Source organism: Polypterus senegalus, chromosome 13 (assembly GCF_016835505.1).
Source record: "Polypterus senegalus isolate Bchr_013 chromosome 13, ASM1683550v1, whole genome shotgun sequence".
Lineage (NCBI taxonomy): Eukaryota > Metazoa > Chordata > Cladistia > Polypteriformes > Polypteridae > Polypterus > Polypterus senegalus.
Window position 1 is genome coordinate 356010 of NC_053166.1, and position 22533 is coordinate 378542.

Consider the following 22533-nt stretch of genomic DNA (forward strand, 5'->3'; position numbering starts at 1 on the left):
TGCTTTGAAGGTCCCAGTGAGCACAGTGGCCTCCATCATCCGTAAGTGGAAGAAGTTCGAAACCACCAGGACTCTTCCTAGAGCTGGCCGGCCATCTAAACTGAGCGATTGGGGAGAAGGGCCTTAGTCAGGAGGTGACCAAGAACCCGATGGTCACTCTGTCAGAGCCCCAGAGGTCCTCTGTGGAGAGAGGAGAACCTTCCAGAAGGACAACCATCTCTGCAGCAATCCACCAATCAGGCCTGTATGGTAGAGTGGCCAGACGGAAGCCACTCCTTAGTAAAAGGCACATGGCAGCCCACCTGGAGTTTGCCAAAAGGCACCTGAAGGACTCTCAGACCATGAGAAACAAAATTCTCTGGTCTGATGAGACAAAGATTGAACTCTTTGGTGTGAATGCCAGGTGTCACGTTTGGAGGAAACCAGGCACCACTCATCACCAGGCCAATACCATCCCTACAGTGAAGCATGGTGGTGGCAGCATCATGCTGTGGGGATGGAACTCAGAAACCAGTCAGGATAAAGGGAAAGATGACTGCAGCAATGTACAGAGACATCCTGGATGAAAACCTGCTCCAGAGCTCTTGACCTCAGACTGGGGCGACGGTTCATCTTTCAGCAGGACAACGACCCTAAGCACACAGCCAAGATATCAAAGGAGTGGCTTCAGGACAACTCTGTGAATGTCCTTGAGTGGCCCAGACTTGAATCTGATTGAACATCTCTGGAGAGATCTTAAAATGGCTGTGCACCGACGCTTCCCATCCAACCTGATGGAGCTTGAGAGGTGCTGCAAAGAGGAATGGGCCAAACTGGCCAAGGATAGGTGTGCCAAGCTTGTGGCATCACATTCAAAAAGACTTGAGGCTGGAATTGCTGCCAAAGGTGCATCGACAAAGTATTGAGCAAAGGCTGTGAATACTTATGTACATGGGATTTGTCAGATTTTTTTATTTTTAATAAATTTGCAAAAACTTCAAGTAAACTTTTTTCACGTTGTCATTATGGGGTGTTGTGTGTAGAATTCTGAGGAAAAAAATGAATTTAATCCATTTTGGAATAAGGCTGTAACATAAAATGTGGAGAAAGTGATGCTCTGTGAATACTTTCCGGATGCACTGTACTTCTTTCCCTCAAACCACCTCACAGTGTCCTCCCTTCCGGCCATTTGTCACCCTGATTAGTGAATCCAGTTGTGTGTTTCATAAACGCCTGCCCTCCAAGTCCACTTATGCCCTCTAGTGGTTATTTAAAAAAAAAAAAAAAGATCAATCAGGTCCTGAGTAATCGCGTCACCCAGTGTGGTAACCAGGACTGGATTAAGACCCCAACAGGCCCCTGGAAGACTTCATGAATTGATGCGGACAGGCATCCATTTAATGCAGTGCATTAATTCCCAGTATTAATGGTGAGCGGACGCTTGATGAAGTCATCCAGTGGATTTGTCCCCATTGGTGATTTCTGCCCCTGGACACTCCTATTTCATGGAGAATCACCCCTTTAGAAACCGTCATTTGGGTGTCACCCCGTCTGATGGTGTCACACCCCTAGTGACGTCACGGGTCCCATTTTATTTCTGAATAATATGAAAGTGCATCATTGATTGGATCTTTATTTAGAAGAACTCCTCAATCAAGTTTCTTTATCATTCATTACGCTGTCAGAATCAAAATTATGCAAAAACCGTAAACTAAGCAATGCAGTGTGTATAAAATGTCTTCATCACTTTGGATGTTTTCCATGAACGTTGAGTCCCAGTGGATTGAATCTTCCATTGATTAACAGATAAAGACTTGTGAATGTCAACGTGAAAACAGATCTGTGCAAAGTGGTCTAAAGTACAAATATAAAGCACAAAACAATCGATGGCATAAGTATTGAATATGACGCTCCTAAATCCTCAATGGTGCAGACCCGCTGGTTTTAGGATGTCACCTGTCTGGGGTTTCCATTGACTGTATGTGGAAGGTCCAGCTTGTGGTGAGTCAGTATGGTGGGCTAACCTACACAATGAAGACAGAAGAATGAAACAAGCCACTCCATGACAAGCACAAGTCAAGAGAAGGAGACAAGGACATCTCCAAGTCACTGAATATAAAGATAAAGCAGTCATGAAGAAATGGAAAGAGTATGGCAGAGCTGGAAATGTGGCAGAGCAGACCATCCGAAAAACACTGAAGAAGATGAATGAGTGAGTCCACCAAGAGACCTCCGTGAGTGACAAGCTACAATGGGGGAAACTGTGCAGACAACGACCATGCCCGGGTGCTTCACCAGCCACAGCTTTATAGTAGAGGTTCAAACAGAAGATTCACACAGGACGTCTCAACAGAGGACACACGAGGGGCTCTGAAATCAACTGGAAGAAGGCTCTGTGGTCTAATGAGAGCCCAAATGCCACGTAACACTCCACATTATCACAAACACACCATCGCCATCGTGGAGCAAGGTGGTGGAAACATCAGGCTGTGGGGATGCTTCTCTGTAACATGATCTGGGAAGGGTTGTGAGGGGACAATGAAGGTAGCAATACAATGGGACATCCAGAAGAAGAACCTACTAAAGTCTGCAAGAAAACTGCACCATGGGAGAAGACAACAGGCCCAAGCATAAAGACAAAGCTACACAGGAATGGCTTCAAGACAACAATGTGAATGTCCTGGAGTGGCCGAGTCAGAGTGCAGATCTCAATCCGGGGCTGTTCACTCACGATGACCGTGACAACTGGCAGAGCTTGAGAAGTCTGGCAAAGAAGAACGGGTTAAAATATGGCAGAGCTGAAGGAGAGAGAAACCTGTGCACATAGACTCAAGGCTGTCATGGCTGCCATCTCCTAAATACTAAGTGAAGGGGGCGAAAACGTAATCCTTCATTAATTAATTAAGACACATGAGGTGCCTTCATTAATTAGTTAGTTGATTGATTGATTAAATTAATTAATCATTACTGTTGCCCTTCCATTTCTTCTTTTGTCTGTCACTCTCCCGTTTTCCTGAAAATGTGCCTTGCATGATGGTCCTTAAAAGGGCCTGATGATCTGGTGAGGAGGTCACACCATTTCAGTTTTCATGTTTTTGACAATTTTGATCAGATTATTGTCATGGATTCCTCAATTGTCCGTGTGATCTTCAGATTGATTTCTTCATTTGTAGCATTTCTGGTGCATGAGATGTTCAAGATCTTCCAATTTCCATGGCTTGAATTCTCCTCTGTAGCTCTGCTGTGAGGGTCCATGTTTGATATGCATACAAGAAAGCTGACAAGACAAGGGAAAGCATCAGCCTCAGTTTGGATCCAAGGGTGACGCTGATGTCATTCCAGATGGGTTTAAGTCACATGGGTGCTGCTGTTGTTTGAGCCATCTTGGCCATAATTTCAGGCATTGAAACTTGATCTAAGCCAACTGCTCCCAGGTACTTGAGGCCTGAAACTGTTCCAAGTGTCTGGTCATTGATTTTGATGACAACGCTGATGCCATTAGAGTTAGTGGTCTTCAGTTTATCATTAATTTAGACCACTTTGCAGAGATCTGTTCTTATTTGGACATTAAAGAGTCGTTGTGTTAAAAAGCCAAAGTAAATCCACTGGGATTCAAAGTCATATAACAAGAAAATCTGAGAATGTCCAATGGGGTTAAAAACTTCTTTTAACAGATGCCATCATTTTAAAGTGCAAACTGAGCTGAATCTGGCATCTTCCTTATCCAGCAAGAACGTTCATCCTATTATGTTGCCATCAAGACCATTTCTGTCTTTAATGGCACCATCTTGCCTTCATACAGAATATCTGAGGGTCCCACAGAGTTTAAAACTCCTGCCTCATCAGTCCAGCATTTAAGGTTCCAGTCAGACCTGGTTGTGTCTGTGTGGACCTCCATGTTCTCCCTGAGTTTCTGTGGCATTTCCAGTGTTTCTTAGGACATGGTGGTCATTTCCATGGGCAATTCTAAACTCTGCACTGCACCAGGCCTGTGTGCAGGACTGAACCCGGCTATGGACTGGCACCCTGTTGAGAGCTGGTTCCTGCCTTAAGTCCAATGGCCATTATTGATATAATTAGGTGAGCGGGCAACTCTAAACTGACCCTTCGTGGGTGTGAGTGTGCCTTCCAATGGACTGGCACTCTCTCCAGGGTTGGTGCCTGCTTTACTTCCCCTATTGTCACCACAGGCTCCACTCTACCTACAAGCCTGAATTATACCAAAGATTGTGCATTTGAAAACATTAACTTTTTAAAACCCTTGCAACCTTTTCAGATGATCCATGCTTACTTGGCATCAAAAAATATCAGGAGAGAAGGCCACCTGCCTGTGAGAACCTAAGATGGCCTTCTGATCTGAACTCTTCCCTCAAGCTTTGTCATCTCTTGTAATTTACCATTAGCCCTCCTGAGGGTATGCTAGTACATACGTCAAGACCCTTCTGTCCCGAGACTTCATTGGTTTTTCTAACATCTAAGATGTCCAAGCTTTTCATTGATCACTTTCAGACAAAATTTCAGGGTATCCACATCGCAGACTCTTCCAGTTCTCGGTGTGCTTTCCAATTTCCCATTAAATACCTCTTGTAAGTCACCTTCCTCAATGACACGTGACCACAGTCACAAATCATAACCTGACAAAGCACCCCGAAAGAGTCCACAGCCTGGCAGAATCTCTACAAAGACCCCTGTTGGGTTTGTCTGGCCAGCTGGACTTCAGGGTCTTCTTATCTGATCATTCATGTCACACCAAGTATCCCCTAATCCATGGGTGGGGGAGTCACAGAAAATGTCTTGATGACCCTTCTCCATCTCTCTCTTTGTGTACATCTCGGGTAGCTGGGAGTCACTAAAGTGCAGACCCTTACACTGTGTGCTGTTGTCCTTCCATCTCTTCTTTTGGCAATGTGCCTTGCAAGATGGTCTTTAAAAGGGCCTGATGACCTGGTGATCAGGCCACACCATTTCAGTTTTCATGTTTTTAACAATTTTGATCAGATTATTGTCGTGGATTCCAATTGTCCATGTGATCTTCAGATGGATTTCTTCATTTGTAGCGTTTCTGGTGTAGGAGATGTTCACGATCTTCAAATTTCCATGGCTTGAACTCTCTTCTGTAGCTCTGCTGTGAGGGTCCATGTTTGACATGCATACAAGAAAGCTGACAAGACATCTCCATCTCTCTCTGACAAGACATCTCCATCTCTCTCTTTGTGTACATCTCGGGTAGCTGGGAGTCACTAAAGTGCAGACCCTTACACTGTGTACTGTTGTCCTTCCATCTCTTCTTTTGGCAATGTGCCTTGCAAGATGGTCTTTAAAAGGGCCTGATGACCTGGTGATCAGGCCACACCATTTCAGTTTTCATGTTTTTAACAATTTTGATCAGTTTATCATGGATTATGATTGCCTGTGTGATCTTCAGATTGATTTCTTCATTTGTAGCATTTCTGGTGTAGGAGATGTTCAGGATCTTCAAATGTCCATGGCTTGAACTCTCTTCTGTAGCTCTGCTGTGAGGGTCCATGTCTGACATGCATACAAGAAAACTGACAGGACAAGGGAAAGCTGTTGCCCTTCCATTTCTTCTTTTGTCTGTCACTCTCCTCTTTTCCTGCCTTGCATGATGGTCCTTAAAAGGGCCTGATGATCTGGTGATCAGGCCACACCATTTCAGTTTTCATGTTTTTAACAATTTTGATCAGATTATCATGGATTATGATTGCCTGTGTGATCTTCAGATTGATTTCTTCATTTGTAGCATTTCTGGTGTAGGAGATGTTCAGGATCTTCAAATGTCCATGGCTTGAACTCTCTTCTGTAGCTCTGCTGTGAGGGTCCATGTCTGACATGCATACAAGAAAGCTGACAAGACAAGGGAAAGCATCAGCCTCAGTTTGGATCCAAGGGTGACGTTGTTGTCATTCCAGATGGAGCTTAAGTCACATTAGTGCTGCTGTTGTTCGAGCCATCTTGGCCATAATTTCAGGCATTGAATCTTCATCTGAGCGAACTGCTCAAAGGTACTTGAGGCCTGAAACTGCTCCAAGTGTCTGTTCTTTGATTTTGATGATAACGCTGATGCCATTAGAGGTATTGGTCTTCTGCACTGATGCATGATGATGCTGTTAAAATGAAAGCCAATAAGACATCAGCAGTGCAGACTTTAGGTGTTTTGGTAGGACCACTGCAAATTCTTCATCTGCAAAAAAAAAAGAAGACAACAGGGGTCATTGTTTAATTCCCATTCCATGTACTGTAATTCACAACTCAATTTCTCTCTTTTACAAACTAAATGTAAATTAAAAGTAACTGTGTATTAGGATAGAAAGGCGGCCTGTGACAAGTGAAACACCCAGCGCCCTCTGGAGGTTGTAGAAGGTGGCACAGCACCAAACTCTCATGGCCCCTGTGAGCGATGAAGTCGAAAAACAACAGGATAAACACCAATTTAAAATAAAAAGCAACTTCTTTAATATTTATTCTGGCTGAGTTAGAGAGACTGCGAGACTGACCAAAACCCCCGGCTCAGAGCAACTGATTTTTGTCCAGGCAGATTGCCCTGAAAGAAAAAATGTTCTCTCTTTTATCACCTAGCTTGTTCATTATCCAAAGAGAGAACAGCAAAAACATAACAGTTCATTATGAGGTCATACATAGATTATGGGCTACATCTTTAATTTATGACATACAGGAGTAGAGCAAAAAACAAGAACTGCCAGGCACTCGCATTTCTAAGGAATGTGCCCTTCTCAGTAGACACACACAAAACCAATTTAAGCAGTTTCTTTTTCCCCATTGCATTAGTTATAAAGAGATTACATTCTTATATCTTTAAAATCTTCATTAGAGGATATTTGTTTGATTATATTAATAATCTATCCATTCATCCATCCATCATCTAACCCCCTATATCCTAACTACAGGGTCATGGGGGTCTGCTGGAGCCAATCCCAGACAACACAGGGCACAAGGCAGGAAACAAACTCTGGGCAGGGCGCCAGCAGATTAATAATATTAATTTATTAATTCATAAATTACATTTTTGTTTGATATTATTAATAAGCAAGAATGAAGAAAAATGAACACATTGATTTATAATATCACAGGGTGTTCTGTTAATATCAAGAGGTCAGCATTTTCACATAAAAGAATGTAAGCCAGTCTCACATTCTGTGCATAAACTTAATTCCTTTCCCACCTAAATGAAGATCAAATCATTTTCACAGATGACCGGGGACACTGCCCGGCCGGGACACCTGGTTGGACAATACTTCTCCTCGGCCACGAGAGGGCAGCCGCCCGGAGCTATTTGGGGGCCACAGGGACGGAGCGGGGATGCCCATTTGGAGAGAATGTGGCCACCGCCAGGGGGCGCCCGGACAATTAGAGAAGCCTGGATGGCAGCACTTCCGCCACACCAGGAAGTGCTGCCGGAAGTAATTCCAAGGTCACCTGGAGGGCTTCCAGCTGCTTTCCTGACACTTCCGCCACACCAGGAATTGACGTCAAGGGGAGCACCTGGGGCTCATTCTGGGTCATGATAAAAGGGGAAGCCTCCCTCCAGTAGACGAGCCAGAGTTGGGAGGAAGGAGACGAAGCTTGTGAGGAGGAGAGAGAGAGGAGGTCGAAAGAGAAAGAAGAAGAAGAAGTCGACAGTGGAGAGAGTTGGTGATTGAAGGCATTGAGGTGCGGAAAATCTAAATAAAGAAGTGTGTTTTGGACATTCTGGTGTCGTCTGTCTGTGTCTGGGGGTACGCTTTCCACATCATATTGAAGTAAAAAATCATATAGCTCTCTGCAGCATGATTAATACAAAATACAGTCCTTGGTATTTTGTGAGTTAAATACTTATAATCATCTGCGGTGGGTTGGCACCCTGCCTGGGGTTTGTTTCCTGCCTTGCGCCCTGTGTTGGCTGAGATTGGCTCCAGCAGACCCCCATGACCCTGTAGTTAGGATATAGGGGGTTGAATAATGGATGGATGGATAGATTATTAATATAATCAAACAAATATCCTCTAATGAAGATTTTAAAGCTATAAGAATGTAATCTCTTTATAACTAATGCAATGGGGAAAAAGAAACTGCTTACATTGGTTTTGTGTGTGTGTGTGACCTTGTAGTTAGGATAAAACGGGTTGGATAATGAATGGATGGATGGATACATACACTCACCTAAAGGACTATTAGGACCACCATACTAATACAATGTTTGACCCCCTTTCGCCTTCAGAACTGCCTTAATTCGACGTGGCATTGATTCAACAAGGTGCTGAAAGCATTCTTTAGAAATGTTGGCCCATATTGATAGGATAGCATCTTGCAGTTGATGGAGATTTGTGGGATGCATATCCAGGGCACGAAGCTCCCGTTCCACCACATCCCAAAGATGCTCTATTGGGTTGAGATCTGGTGACTGTGGGGGCCATTTTAGTACAGTGAACTCATTGTCATGTTCAAGAAACCAATTTGAAATGATTCGAGCTTTGTGACATGGTGCATTATCCTGCTGGAAGTAGCCATCAGAGGATGGGTACATGGTGGTCATGAAGAGATGGACATGGTCAGAAACAATGCTCAGGTAGCCCGTGGCATTTAAACGATGCCTAATTGGCACTAAGGGGCCTAAAGTGTGCCAAGAAAACATCCCCACACCATTACACCACCACCACCAGCCTGCACAGTGGTAACAAGGAATGATGGATCCATGTTCTCATTCAAATTCTGACTCTACCATTTGAATGTCTCAACAGAAATCGAGACTCATCAGACCAGGCGACATTTTTCTAGTCTTTAACTGTCCAACTTTGGTGAGCTCATGCAAATTGTAGCCTCTTTTTCCTATTTGTAGTGGAGATGAGTGGTACCCTGTGGGGTCTTCTGCTGTTGTAGCCCATCCGCCTCAAGGTTGTGCGTGTTGTGGCTTCACAAATGCTTTGCTGCATACCTCGGTTGTAACGAGTGGTTATTTCAGTCAAAGTTGCTCTTCTATCAGCTTGAATCAGTCGGTCCATTCTCCTCTGACCTCTAGCATCAACAAGGCATTTTCGCCCACAGGACTGCCGCATACTGGATGTTTTTCCCTTTTCACACCAGTCTTTGTAAACCCTAGAAATGGTTGTGCGTGAAAATCCCAGTAACTGAGCAGATTGTGAAATACTCAGACCGGCCCGTCTGGCACCAACAACCATGCCACGCTCCAAATTGCTGAAATCACCTTTCTTTGCCATTCTGACATTCAGTTTGGAGTTCAGGAGATTGTCTTGACCAGGACCACACCCCTAAATGCATTGAAGCAACTGCCATGTGATTGGTTGATTAGATAATTACATTCATGAGAAATTGAACAGGTGTTCCTAATAATCCTTTAGGTGAGTGTATATAATCATTACAGTTAATAATGTTTTTTCTTCCTTGAACACCTTCCTGTACTCGATTTTGTTGTGTCACAATGTTATAACACACTACTCTGGAAGGATGATTGTGAGTAACATAACCAAGAGATGGTTACGTGAAGCAGAAGCTGCTAGTCAGTCAGAAAGACATCAAAGCCAGAAAAAGGCAAACGAGAAGGGAACTAAAACAAGAAGGCGAGTCAAGAATCATACGTCAAAATCAAAAAGGACGATATCTGACATTAGGAGGTGTGTGGATTTGAAATGAGCCAATCACGCCGAAGGAGTTTATCTAATTTGAGATAAGCTATGATGTGACTGTCGCCATATTAATAGGGTCACATCCTGTGATGTCATTGAATCGATGGCACAAATAGTCAGATTGCATTAATAAAGAAACGAAACACAAAGAAAATAAAACTTTTCTAATTCGCTCTGACATGATCAATCAATCCCATAAATGGATTTTACAGCTTAAATAAAACAGAAAACGACCCAAAACACAATACAATTTATTTTTGTAGAGGCGAAAATCACACAAGAATGGGCTTCTTATATGCGCAAGTGAAACATTCTCATTATTACAGCTTGGATTTATTTACTATTTTACTGTTGTTATTAAATGATTGATTAGGTTTGTTATTTGTGTGCCATTTATCTTAAATGTCCCCCTGACTCCCCCCCACAATGAGCAAGACCACCATGATATCAAACCTGATGGACCGTCCTCCACCGTTATTTTCTAAATGAGATGGCTTCCCTCAGGTCTTTGAAGTTTTGTGAGTATTTGTTTTTCAATTTTTTTTTTTTTGTGTATTTTTGATTCTGTTTTTAGACTTTGACGGATTGCCTTAAAGAAAATTCATATATTTGATTTATGGCCTTTTTCTTGCCAATAAATTCTTGGGTTGTCTCACAAAGCCTGAGGTTTACGGTTTCCCTCTCCCTTGCAGGGTATTTTGGTATAGTTTGAGCTCCTCATTTTCTGATGTGTGTAAGCAGAAGCCTGCAGGTAGTAGTTGGGGGGCTGGCTCCCTGGGGTTATGCCATATCTGAGGGGGGTCTGGCTACAAATGCTGTAAGCTGTGGAAACACATGACCTGCATACAATCTTGTTTTTGTTACTCTGAGTCAGCAAATTCCCCCCACAACCCAATCTTCACCGTACACTAGACAGGTACTTCAGAACATCATGATTTTGAGGGTGGCGGTCACGTGCCTCCTGACTAGGCTGGACCTCCAGACCTTCAAATAGGCTGAAATCAAACAAATTATAAGGACCACATAATCTTTATCACAGAGTCCTTGAGGAGGTTAGTGAGTGTAACAGGCGGCTGCGATACTCGCCCGGCCCTGGACGATGGACGACAGGTTTGCTACGCTGCCACAGAGCAGGGGCGTTCAACCCTGCTGTGGCTCACGAACACCACCAGGGGGCGTTTGGAGAACGACTGTGCCCTCCTGTGCAGGACTGCCATCTCACCCGGAAGTGCAGCCGGAAGCTAATCAGGGAACAGCTGGAGCACTTCCGGGTCCTCTATAAAAGGAGACACAACTCAGGAGCTGGAGTCGGGTGGCAGTGGACCGAGCTAGGAGGAGAGCACAGGAGTGGAGCTTTTTGGACAAATGGAAGAAAGGACTGAGTACTGTGAGGGTATTGTCAGCACTGTGGGTTATTATTGTGTGCTGTGCCAGTACGTAGAATAAAGGTGTGCTGTGTGACCACAGCGTGGTGTCTGTCTGTGGTCCGGGCGATCCGTTACATGAGTACAGATAGAAACTATTAACTCTTACTTTTAGGGAGTCACTGTGCACTGGGGAAATTCTGAAGGACTGGAAAATGGCAAATATTGTCCCATTATATAAAAAGCAGATCCAAGCAGGGCGGCATGGTGGCGCAGTGGTAGCGCTGCTGCCTCGCAGTTAGGAGACCTGGGTTCGCTTCCCGGGTCCTCCCTGCGTGGAGTTTGCATGTTCTCCCCGTGTCTGCGTGGGTTTCCTCCGGGCGCTCCGGTTTCCTCCCACAGTCCAAAGACATGCTGGTTAGGTGGATTGGTGATTCTGAATTGGCCCTAGTGTGTGCTTGGTGTGTTTGTGTGTGTGTCCTGCGGTGGGTTGGCACCCTACCCAGGATTGGTTCCTGCCTTGTGCCCTGTGTTGGCTGGGATTGGCTCCGGCAGACCCCCGTGACCCTGTGTTCGGATTCAGCGGGTTATATAATGGATGGATGGCAGATCCAAGCAATTATAGGTCAGTAAGCTTAATGTGAATCACTGGAAAATTAAGGTAAGGAATTATTAAGGAGAAGATTGAGCAACGGGTGGCGCAGTGGTGGAGCTGCTGTCTCACAGTTAGGAGACCCTTAAGGGTTCTCTTCCTGGGTCCTCCCCGTGTGGAGTTTGCATGTTCTCCCCATGTCTCCAGTTTCCTCCCACAATCCAAAGACATGCAGGTGAGGTGCATTGGTGATCCTAAATTGTCCCTAAGGTGTGTGTGTGCCCTGCCCGGGGTTTGTTTCCTGCCTTGCGCCCTGGGATTGGCTGGGATTGGCTCCAGCAGACCCCCGTGACCCTGTAGTTATGATATAGCGGGTTGGATAATGACTGACTGACTGATTGAGCAACACATGACAAGAAGAGGAGTTTTACTGAACAGTCAGCATGGAGTCGCGTTTTAATAACCTGCTGGAATTCTATAAAGAAGCAACAAAAGGATATGACCAGAGTGGAGCTTGTGAGATGATTTATCGTGAAAATCAGAAAGCATTTGAGAGGGTGGACATCAAACTAAAAGACCTGGGAGTTCAGGGTGATGTTTTTAGATGGGTGCAGAATTGGCGCAGACACAGGAAGCAGAGGGTGATGGTGCGAGGAACCTCATCAGAACTGACTGATGTTAAGAGTGGTGACCAGCAGGGGGCAATGATGGGGCGGCTGCTATTTTTAATAATAATAATAATAATAATACATTTTATTTATTTGTAGGCGCCTTTCTAAACACTCAAGGACACCAAACAATAGAAAAAACAGATTATAAACAAAAGTAAAATACAGAAGTTCAAATCAGACAGATCAATTGTAATCAAAGAGAAAAAGCCGTCTTAAACAAATGAGTTTTAAGTTTAGATTTAAAAAGTGAGAATGATTCAATATTTCTAAGCTCAGATGGTAGTGAGTTCCAGAGCTGAGGAGCAGAACAACTGAATGCTGAGCCCCCCATAGTGGTAAGAAGGGCGAAGGGGACAGTCAAGTGGATGGAGGAAGAGGATTCTGAGGATGCAGGAGTGAATGGCAACATGGAGGAGGTCAGACAGATATGGAGGGATGATGTTATGGAGAGCCTTAAAAGTTAGTAGGTGAATTTTGAATTGAATTCGGAACTAAACTGGAAGCCAATGAAGCTGCTGCAGGACGGGAGTGATGTGGTAAATAGAGGGGGCTCTAGTAATGATGTGGGTGGGCAGCTGAATTCTGGACCAGTTGAAGCTTATAAAGAGATTTGCGAGATAGAAAAGGGAATTGCAGTAATCCAGAGGAGAAGTGACGAGGCTATGAACGAGGATAGCAGTGGTGTGAGGAGTGAGGGACGGGGGGTGAATACGATTAAAGTTACACAGAGTAGAAATATGGAGTCTGGGAGATGTTACTGATGTGGGACTGAAAGGATAAAGTACTGTCAAGGATGACACCTGTGGAGAAGGGGAGACAGAGAAATTATCAATAACATCCATCCATCCATTGTCTAACCCGCTGAATCCGAATACAGGGTCACGGGGGTCTGCTGGAGCCAATCCCAGCCAACACAGGGCACGAACCAATCCTGGGCAGGGCGCCAACCCACCGCAGAACAAACACAAACACCAAGCACACACTTAGGGCCAATTTAGAATCGCCAATCCACCTGACCTGCATGTCTTTGGATTGTGGGAGGAAACCCACGCAGACACGGGGAGAACATGCAAACTCCACGCAGGGAGGACCCGGGAAGTGAACCCACTGCGCCACCGTGCCGCCCCTTATCAATAACAAATGAAAAATAATCAGCTTTGGATGACGTTGATTTTGTACCAATGAGGAGAACCTCAGTTTTGTCACTATATATATATATAACTGATTTGGACAGGAATGTAAATAACAAGCTGGTTAAGTCTGCAGATGATACCAAGACAGGTGGATTGGCAGATCATCAAGAATCTACTGAATCATCACAGATGGACTTGGACAGCAGACAGGCTTGGGCAGATTTGTGGACAATGATTTTTAAAATGAGTGAATGCATTACACATAGGAAGTAAAAAATGTGAAGTCTGAATACACAATGGGATGTCTGTAATTTGAAAGTCCACCTCATGACTCACAGAGAACTCATCACTATCAACTGCCAGACCATTAAGAAGGCAAACAGAATGTCAGGTTATATAGCGCCTTGACGTGTGGAGAACAAGTCACTGGAGGTTCTGCTCAGGCTTTATAACACACTGGTGAGGCCTCATCTGGAGTCCTGTGTGCAGATTGGGTCTCCAGGCCAGAAAAACGACATAGCAGAACTAGAGAAGGTCCAGAGAAGAACAACTAGGCTGATTCCAGGACTACAGGAGATGAGTTAGGAGGAAAGATTAAAAGAGCTGAGCCTTTACAGGTGATGAAGAGGAGACCTGACTGACTGAAGTGTTTAAAATGATGAAGGGGATTAGCCCAGTGGATCGAGACGGTGACTTTAAAATGAGATCATCAAGAACACGGGGACACAGTTGGAATCTTGCTGAGCTAACTTGCTAAGTTTGTCACACAAACATTATGAACTTTTTCTCCACACAGAGGAGCACAGACACATAGAATAAGCGACAAATAGCAGGTCAGTAAATGTAAAGTATTAAACATAGGAAGTCAAAATGTGAAGATTGAATATGCAATGGGTGGTCTGAAAATGGCAAGTACACCGTATGAGAAGGATTTAGGAGTCATAGTGGACTCTAAGCTATCAACTTCCCGACAGTGTTCAGAAGCCATTAAGAAGGCTCACAGAATATCAGGTTATATAGCGCCTTGATGTGTGGAGTACAAGTCACAGGAGGTTCTGCTCAAGTCTTTATAACACACTGGTGAGGCCTCATCTGGAATCCTGGGTGCAGTTTTGGTCTCCAGGCTACAAAAAGGACATAACAGCACCGGAGAAGGTCCAGAGAAGAGCGACTAGGCTAATTCAGGGCAACAGGGGATGAGTTAGGAGGAAAAATTTAAAGAGCTGAGCCTTTACAGGAGATGAAGAGGAGACCTGACTGACTGAAGTGTTTAAAATGATGAAGAGGATTAGCCCAGTGGATCGAGATGGTGACTTTAAAATGAGTTCATCAAGAACACGGGGACACAGTTGGAATCTTGTTAAGGGTTAATTTCGCACAAACATTAGGAAGTTTTTCTTCGCATTCATAAGTGATCAAGTAGCGTGGTGGACAGCAGGACTTTAGGGTCTTTCAAAACTCGACTTGGCCTTGTTTGGGGGACTTAAGTGGACAGCACTGGTGAGCGTTGTTGGACTGAACGGCCTGTTCTAATCCAGATTGTTCCAACGTTCCCTGACTAGCGTGGAGCTCCACACCTTCCAGTAGCCACAACTGGGCAGGTCTGTGAATGTCCTGGCCTGTTTTTATTTTTTGGAATTCTAGCAGACCTTACACCTTTGCCATGTTTTTCACTTCATTATACAACAAACTCGCACCTTAGAAACGGTTTCAGAATTAGAATCATTGCGTATTTTTTCTTTGTTTTTGCATTCCAGTTATTTGGGGTGACCAGGTTGGTACCCCAACTCTTTATTGGTGTCGTCTCCTTCTCTTACACTGGATATTTACCAGCTTTTATTATTTTATTCTTATCTGTTTTGAGTCTCTCTCACGCACCCTGGTTTATCCTCAGCATGACTACTAGATGCCCATTGAACCATTTCAAGGCATTGGGTGGGTAAGGGTCTTCACCAGGTTGCTGGCATCATTTCAAATAAATTATCACGGGATATTTAACAATGAAACATTTTTAGGCTTTACATTCTGGTATGGTTTCATGCAGATATTTTAGTATACTTTGAAGCTGAGGTCTTCTGTGGCCCCTGTGCCCGTACCCACTCCGGCAACCCCTCCATATGCCACTCAGCAAGGGTCCGTATGCCAGCTGACACTGAATCTCTGATGTATGTCTGCTCTCAGAGTTCATGAACGTCAAGGTGGTGTTCATTGGCACACATCCCAGTCTGCCCCCGCCCGCCCCCCAATCTGGCAAAGGACACATTTTGTGAATTTTGAACTCACTCCAAAGAATTTCTGAGGAACTCTGCAGTTGTTTTTGGCAATGTCGTAGATTTCAGGTGACACTTGACCGCTCAGGATGAACGTGCGTTATTAAGACTTGGTCAACCGGAACCCCTTTCAAAAAGAGGAAGCATTCCATATTAAAGGAACTATTCATAATTGTCACTTTTAACATCGGTGAAAATACCAAATGCTCAGCAATTCAAAAAGGCCAATTAAGCGGTTCCCACCATGAACAGTTCAAAATTAAAAAACAAATTCAGTGTGTCACTCAAGAAGGAACAAAGAGACAAAAATAATGGAAATGAAGGAAGTGATGAAAATGTCCGCTTGTTATCATTTGTGCTTCTTGGCAGTTTCTGAGTAATTTCCTGCAAACACAACATAAATATTTCTACATCTCCCGCAGCCCACAAACTCTCAAAGCAGACAAGGAATGAGTTTACTTTCGTTCATCTGGATGCTTGATTTTCCAACAGAGCACTTTTCAGGGTAGGCAGCATGTGCTAAATAACCAGGGGGTAATTGGGGGTCTCGTATTGGGGGTCCTCCGGAGAAAATTATTAGGAACAGCTGCTTATCCAGCCAATCATGTGGCAGCAGTGCAATGCATCCAATCACGAAGATAAGCATCTCAGAAAGGACAGCACAATGAACTTTGGGAAGCCTTGGCCTACAGCAGCAGAAGACCACGTCGGCCCCCCCACCCCGTCAGCCAAGAACAGAAAGCTGAGAGCGCAGTGGGCACAGGCGCACCAAAAACTGAACAGCTGAAGACTGGACAGATGAGGCCTGGCATCTCGACTTCTGTAGAGGCACACAGAGGGTAAGTGCCAACCGCAGGAATCCAAGGGCCCAACCTGCCAGTGGTGTAGCTAGGGGACGGGCGGAGGGGGCGGTATGCCTCGGGTGGCACATTTTGGGAGGGGGCATGAATGGTCAAAAGGCTCAAAGCAATTCGTGTGTAAGCAGCAGAGTTTGGAAAAATATCACTCATGAATGAAAAAGGCAAAATCCTCTGATTTTTATCCACAAATGTTTCAAAAATAATTTTCAGACTGTCCTTCTGTGACAGCATCAGACACAGCAGTTGAAATTTATGAGGCAATAACAAAAATAAACCTAAACATCACACCGAAAAGAATTTCTATTTATAATTTTGTTTCGTTATCAATCAGAATGCGTTGTTGATCTGTGCAGAAAACATCCCCACCTATCACTTGTAGACTACACTGGTTGTGGTTTTCACAGCGTAATTAAATTAAACTGATAATTAGAACAGTCGAACCCTCTAGATGAGAACGGGCCATTCAGCCCAATAAAGTTCGCCAGCCCTCTCCACTTATTTCTTCCAAAAAGCATCAAGTCGAGTTTTGAAAGTCCCTGAAGTCTTACTGTCTACCACACTACTTGGTCACTTATTCCAACTGTCTATTGTTCTTTATTTAAAGAATAACTTCCTAATATTTGTGCGAAATTTCCCCTTCACAAGTTTCCAACTGTGTCTCGATCCACTGGACTAATTCCCTTCATCATTTTAAACACTTCAGTCAGTCAGGTCTCCTCTTCATCTCCTGTTAAGGCTCAGCTCTTTTAATCTTTCCTCATCACTCATCCCCTGTAGCTCTGAATCAGCCTAGTCGCTCTTCTCTGGACCTTCTCCAGTGCTGTTATGTCCTTTTTGTAGCCTGGAGACCAAAACTGCACACAGGACTGCAGATGAGGCCTCACCAGTGTGTTATAAATGTTGAGCAGAACCTCCTGTGACTTGTACTCCACACATCAAGGCGCTATATAACCTGACATTCTATTAGATGTTTTGATGACTTGTGTCCTCTGCCTACACATAGACAGTGACCAGGACACTAAGACTCCCAGGTCCATCTCAATGGAGACCAAAACTGCACCCAGGACTCCAAATGAGGCCTCACCAGTGTGTTATAAAGGTTGAGCAGAACCTCCTGTGACTTGTACTCCACACATCAAGGCGCTATATAACCTGACATTCTCTTAGCCTTCTTAATGGCTTCTGAACACTGACTGGCAGTTGATAGCTTAGAGTCCACTACAACTCCTAAATCCTTCTCATAAGGTGGACTCTTGATATTCAAATCTCTCATTGTATATTTAATCGACACATTTTTTACCTCCTATGTTTAATACTTTCATGCTATTTGTCGCTTATTCCGTGTGTCTATGCTCCTCTGTATGAAGAAAACGTTCATAATGTTTGTGTGACATTTACCCTTCACAAGTTTCCAGCTGTGACCCTGTGTTCTTGATGAACTCATTTTAAATTCCCAGTCTCAATCCACTGGACTAATTCCCTTAATCACTTTAAACACTCCAATCATGTCACCTCTTAATCCTCTTTTTCTTAAACTGTAAAGGCTCAGCTCTTTTAATCTTTCCTGATCACTCATCCCTGTAGCCCTGAATCAGCCTAGTTGCTCTTCTCTGGACCTTCTCTAGTGCTGTTATGTCCTTTTTGTAGCCTGGAGACCAAAACTGCACACAGTACTCCAGATGAGGCCTCACCAGTGTGTTATAAAGGTTGATCAGAACCTCTTGGCACTTAATCATATATTACTGATTAATTTGTGACTTAATTGCATATTAATCAGACCACTAGGACAGCATTTTTACACTTAAGAAATACAACAAAAGTTAGACCTCTTATAACAGTGAAAGACGCTGAGAAATTAGTTCAGGCTTTTGTTTTCAGTCGACTAGATTACCGTAACGCACTCCTCTCAGGACCACCCAAAAAAAGACATCAATCGACTACAATGAGTGCAGAATGGAGCTGCTAGAATCCTAACTAGGAAAAGAAAATCCGAGCACATCACCCCAGTCCTGGTGTCACTGCACTGGTTACCGGTGTCATTCAGAATTGACTTTAAAATCCTGCTGATGGTTTACAAAGCCTTCAATAATCTGCTCCATTTTATATATCGGAGTGTCTGACACCTTACACTCCAAATCCTAACCTTAGATCTTCAAATGAGGGTCTGCTTAGAATTCCAAGAGCAAAACTTAAAAGAAGTGGTGAGGCGGGCAGGCGGCCTTCTGCTGTTATGAGTCTCAAATCTGGATTAGCCTGCCAGTAGGAATTCACCAGGCTGATACGGTGGAGCTCTTTAAAAGACTGCTGAAAACTCATTAGTGTAACATGGCCTTCTCATAACTTCACCTTCATTTAATCCTGATGCTCTGTATATTCAATTCATTATAATTACTATTCATGGTGGCTCTAAAATCCATACTAACCCCTACTTTCTCTTCTGTTCTTTTTCTGGATTTCTGTCATGTTGACCTGCACCACCACCACCTGATCAAAGCACTGTGATGTCCTACATTGATGGATTGAAAGCCAGAAGTCTACATGACCATCATCATCAAGTCCTTCCATGAGAACCCTGAATACAATGAGGACCGATTGAGGTCATTTATGTTAGGTAGAATGCCCAGAGTGGGCTGGGTGGTCTTGTGGACCCCCTGCAGATTTTATTTTTTTTTTCCAGCCGTCTGGAGTTTTTTTTTTTTGTTTTTTCTGTCCTCCCTGGCCATTGGACCTTACTCTTATTCTATGTTAATTAGTGTTGTCTAATTTTAATTCTTACTTTGTCTTTCATTTCTCTTTTCTTCATCATGTAAAGCACTTTGAGCTACATTATCTGTATGAAAATGTGCTATAGAAATAAATGTTGTTGTTGTTATTGTACTCCACACATCAAGGCGCTATATAACCTGACATTCTCTTAGCCTTCTTAATGGCTTCTGAACACTGTCTGGAAGTTGATAGCTTAGAGTCCACTGCAACTCCTAAGTTCTTCTCATAAGGTGGACTGTCAATTTTCCGACCGTCCATTGTGTATTCAAACCTCACATTTTTATTTCCTATGTGTAATTCTTTACATTTACTGACATTAAATGTCATCTGCCCTTCTGTAATGAGTCCTTCTGTAATGATTTAACGGATTTCAAATTATCTGCTAATCCACCTGTCTTTGTATCATCTGCAAACTTCACCAGCTTGTTACTAATCAGTGCGTCTATACTATATACTTGTCTAGTTGATGTTTATAATTAATTATATGTGAAAAATGATTGCTGTTTCTCTATATATGAATAAATCTATGCAAAATGTATCCTAATTTTTCTCTATACGGTACGTCATTTTAATTTTCTATGTAAATGGGTTAACCTATTCAGATATGTTGAGGCGCCACCTCTCCCCGTCCCGAGCGGCACAAACTCGAGCTACGCCACTGAACCTGCCTTGCGTCAACAGTCCGGCTGGTGGTGGCGGAGCTGAGGATGACTTGTCTTCTGTTCTGTGCGTTGTATTGTGTTGTACTGACCCCCTTATTCTCTTTGACACTCACTGCACGGCCAACCCACCTGGAAAGGGGTCTCTGTTTGAACGGCCTTCACCGAGGCTTCTTCCATTTTTTTCCCTACAAGGGTCTTCTCTTCTTAGAGCAGGGGTGTCAAACCAAAGGCCTGGGGAGCCACAGCGGCTGCAGGTTTTTGTAATAAGTGACCAGGGGCCTCATGTATAAATGGTGCGTATGCACTAAAATGTTGCATAAGAACTTTTCCACGTTCAAATCGCGATGTATAAAACCTACACTTGGCGTAAAGCCACGCACTTTTCCACGGTACCTCATAGCTTGTCGTACGCAAGTTCTCCGCTCGGTTTTGCAGACTGGCGGCACCCAGCGTCAAAGCAATGCTACTGTTCCTGTGTGGTTACTCTTTATTTTCCTGACACGGCTTTATAAATACACGGAAACTAACCGCATATTGTTTATTAGTGTAACGCATCTGATTGTAATTAACTTGTAACAATATAATGGTCCAGGGAACAGCCATAGTATTCCAAAATACTAGAACTGCTTTAGCGTCGTTACTCTCACTGCACCTTCCTCTTCTTCTTCTTCTTCTTCTTCTTCTTTCAGCTCCTCCCGTTAGGAGTTGCCACAGCGGATCATCTTTTTCCATATTACTCTCACTGCACCACTCAGAGTATTTATATCACTGTATCTGAGTGTGAATCACAGCAGCAGCTGATCGGAAAGAGAATTATCGGTATACAGCTTCAAGGACACGCTGTCTCAGCCACGGCAAAACGTTTCAAAGCCTTTCCTGTACGGACCTCGCGGTTCACAAACAGTTTTATCCCAAGAACTTTAAATGCACTCAATCAATTGCTCCTTGTAGAACTGTTAGGACTTATAAGTACAATCACCTCACTGTAAACTTGCACTACAGTTATAATATCTCACAACCTGAGCCACTTTATAAAGCGCGTATTTACATATGATGACAATATCATTTTTAAGGTGAAATGCAGCAAAATATGTTTATTATATTATACAGATAAAACTTTAACTTCATTTAAATAATCTATATTCTTCACTGGGAGTGTCGTGAAGGATAGAATAATTAAACATGTACTACGAAGATATTTCAATGTTCTTTAAGCGTTTTGAAGAATCGGCGCTAAGCTTACAGATGGCTTAACGTCTATTACAGAGCTGATTGTGTGGCGATCGGTTACTTGGGGAAAGAAAAGCACTGACTGCAGTGACGGCCACGCCAATATATATTGAATATAAAACAGAAAGAGAAAATAACAACACAGCTAAAAACGCAGCGACAAATTTCAGCAAAAGTTAAACGCTTGTGTCATGAGCACGAGGCGGCTATGCAGTGTCTACAACGGACGAGGCCATCCACCGTGATAAGCTACCTTACTGACATTGGCGGGCGAAGGAGCCACCGATTCTTCCTCTGCCCAGTGCCACCACAAGTCTAGAGCCACCCCTGAGTACTGCTGCAATAAATTATTTCATCGAAGTGAAACACATGTTTAATAACGTGCTTTAACTCCTATCATCATGAAAATGATATCACGTATACATCTCAGTATTTTAGTTATTCAGAGAGCTGTAATATCACGAATGTAATGGATTCTGTGTCCAGTTGGAGGAAGAGAGCGGTTTAAGAAGCAAGTAGTGATTCACACACACAGAGCACATAGAAGATCAAATACAAAACAAAACATTTAACGTGCTACTTTAATTACGATGTGATTTGAGAAACTGGTTAATTAAATGATTTTAAGATGAAGTTTATGATGTTCTACTTTAATGACAAAATAAACTACGTGATTAAAGTGGAAATGTCGAGATTGAAGTTGACATTTCGTGCTTTTTCCCCACCGTGTGCCTTTTTTCTCTGTACCCTAATAAACTTTCATATGACACTCAGACAGTGGGCTACAACTCGGCTTTTCACGGCGACTTTGATATGTGACTTCTTTTTTATTTCCGGCACTGTGCGATTTTGTGAACGTGAGCTTTCAAGTTTCTCCAACACGCTATGTCACTTGATCAACTTCATTTTGTTGATTATACCACGGTTTATTTGAACAAATGTATGTTTTCCTTTGCCTCCACTTGGTATTCGCTGAAATTCTTATATTTTCCCCCGTGCTTTTCCCATTGTCTTTTCACAGAAGGCTGCGCTTAAGGGCGATTTATATTGATTTGCATATTCAAAGAGGCGTAATTCTGGGAGGAGTTGGGGCGTTACATAATGCGTGTGCACGAGCGTTACTTTTCACGCTGATCGGGATTTATGCAGCGGAAGAACGTGGAAGTTGGAGTAGCACAGATTCCTGCATCTGGATTTTTCTGTGCGTAAGCACATTTCGGCTTTTGTGTTTACGCCATGTTATAGTGCGAGTTCTACGCACGGCGTTATACATGAGGCCGCAGGTTTCCCTGCTAATTAACTTCTTTTCTTTAGCCCTGTTTTTAAGGATTCAGTGCCCTGAGTTGA

The 22533-nt window shown here is 43.5% G+C and overlaps 1 protein-coding gene across 11 annotated transcripts in view; it reads right to left on the bottom strand.

Moving 5' to 3' along the window:
• Positions 1-1069: 1069 nt before the first annotated feature.
• LOC120543393 overlaps positions 1070-22533 on the bottom strand; it is a 221437-nt gene continuing 199973 nt past the window's right edge. For all 11 annotated transcript variants that reach the window (XM_039776468.1, XM_039776461.1, XM_039776463.1 and 8 more), the window contains one exon: positions 1070-6181. In XM_039776468.1, the coding sequence (XP_039632402.1) occupies positions 6178-6181 (4 nt within the window). In that variant the 3' untranslated portion in view covers positions 1070-6177. The remainder of the gene's footprint in view (positions 6182-22533) is intronic.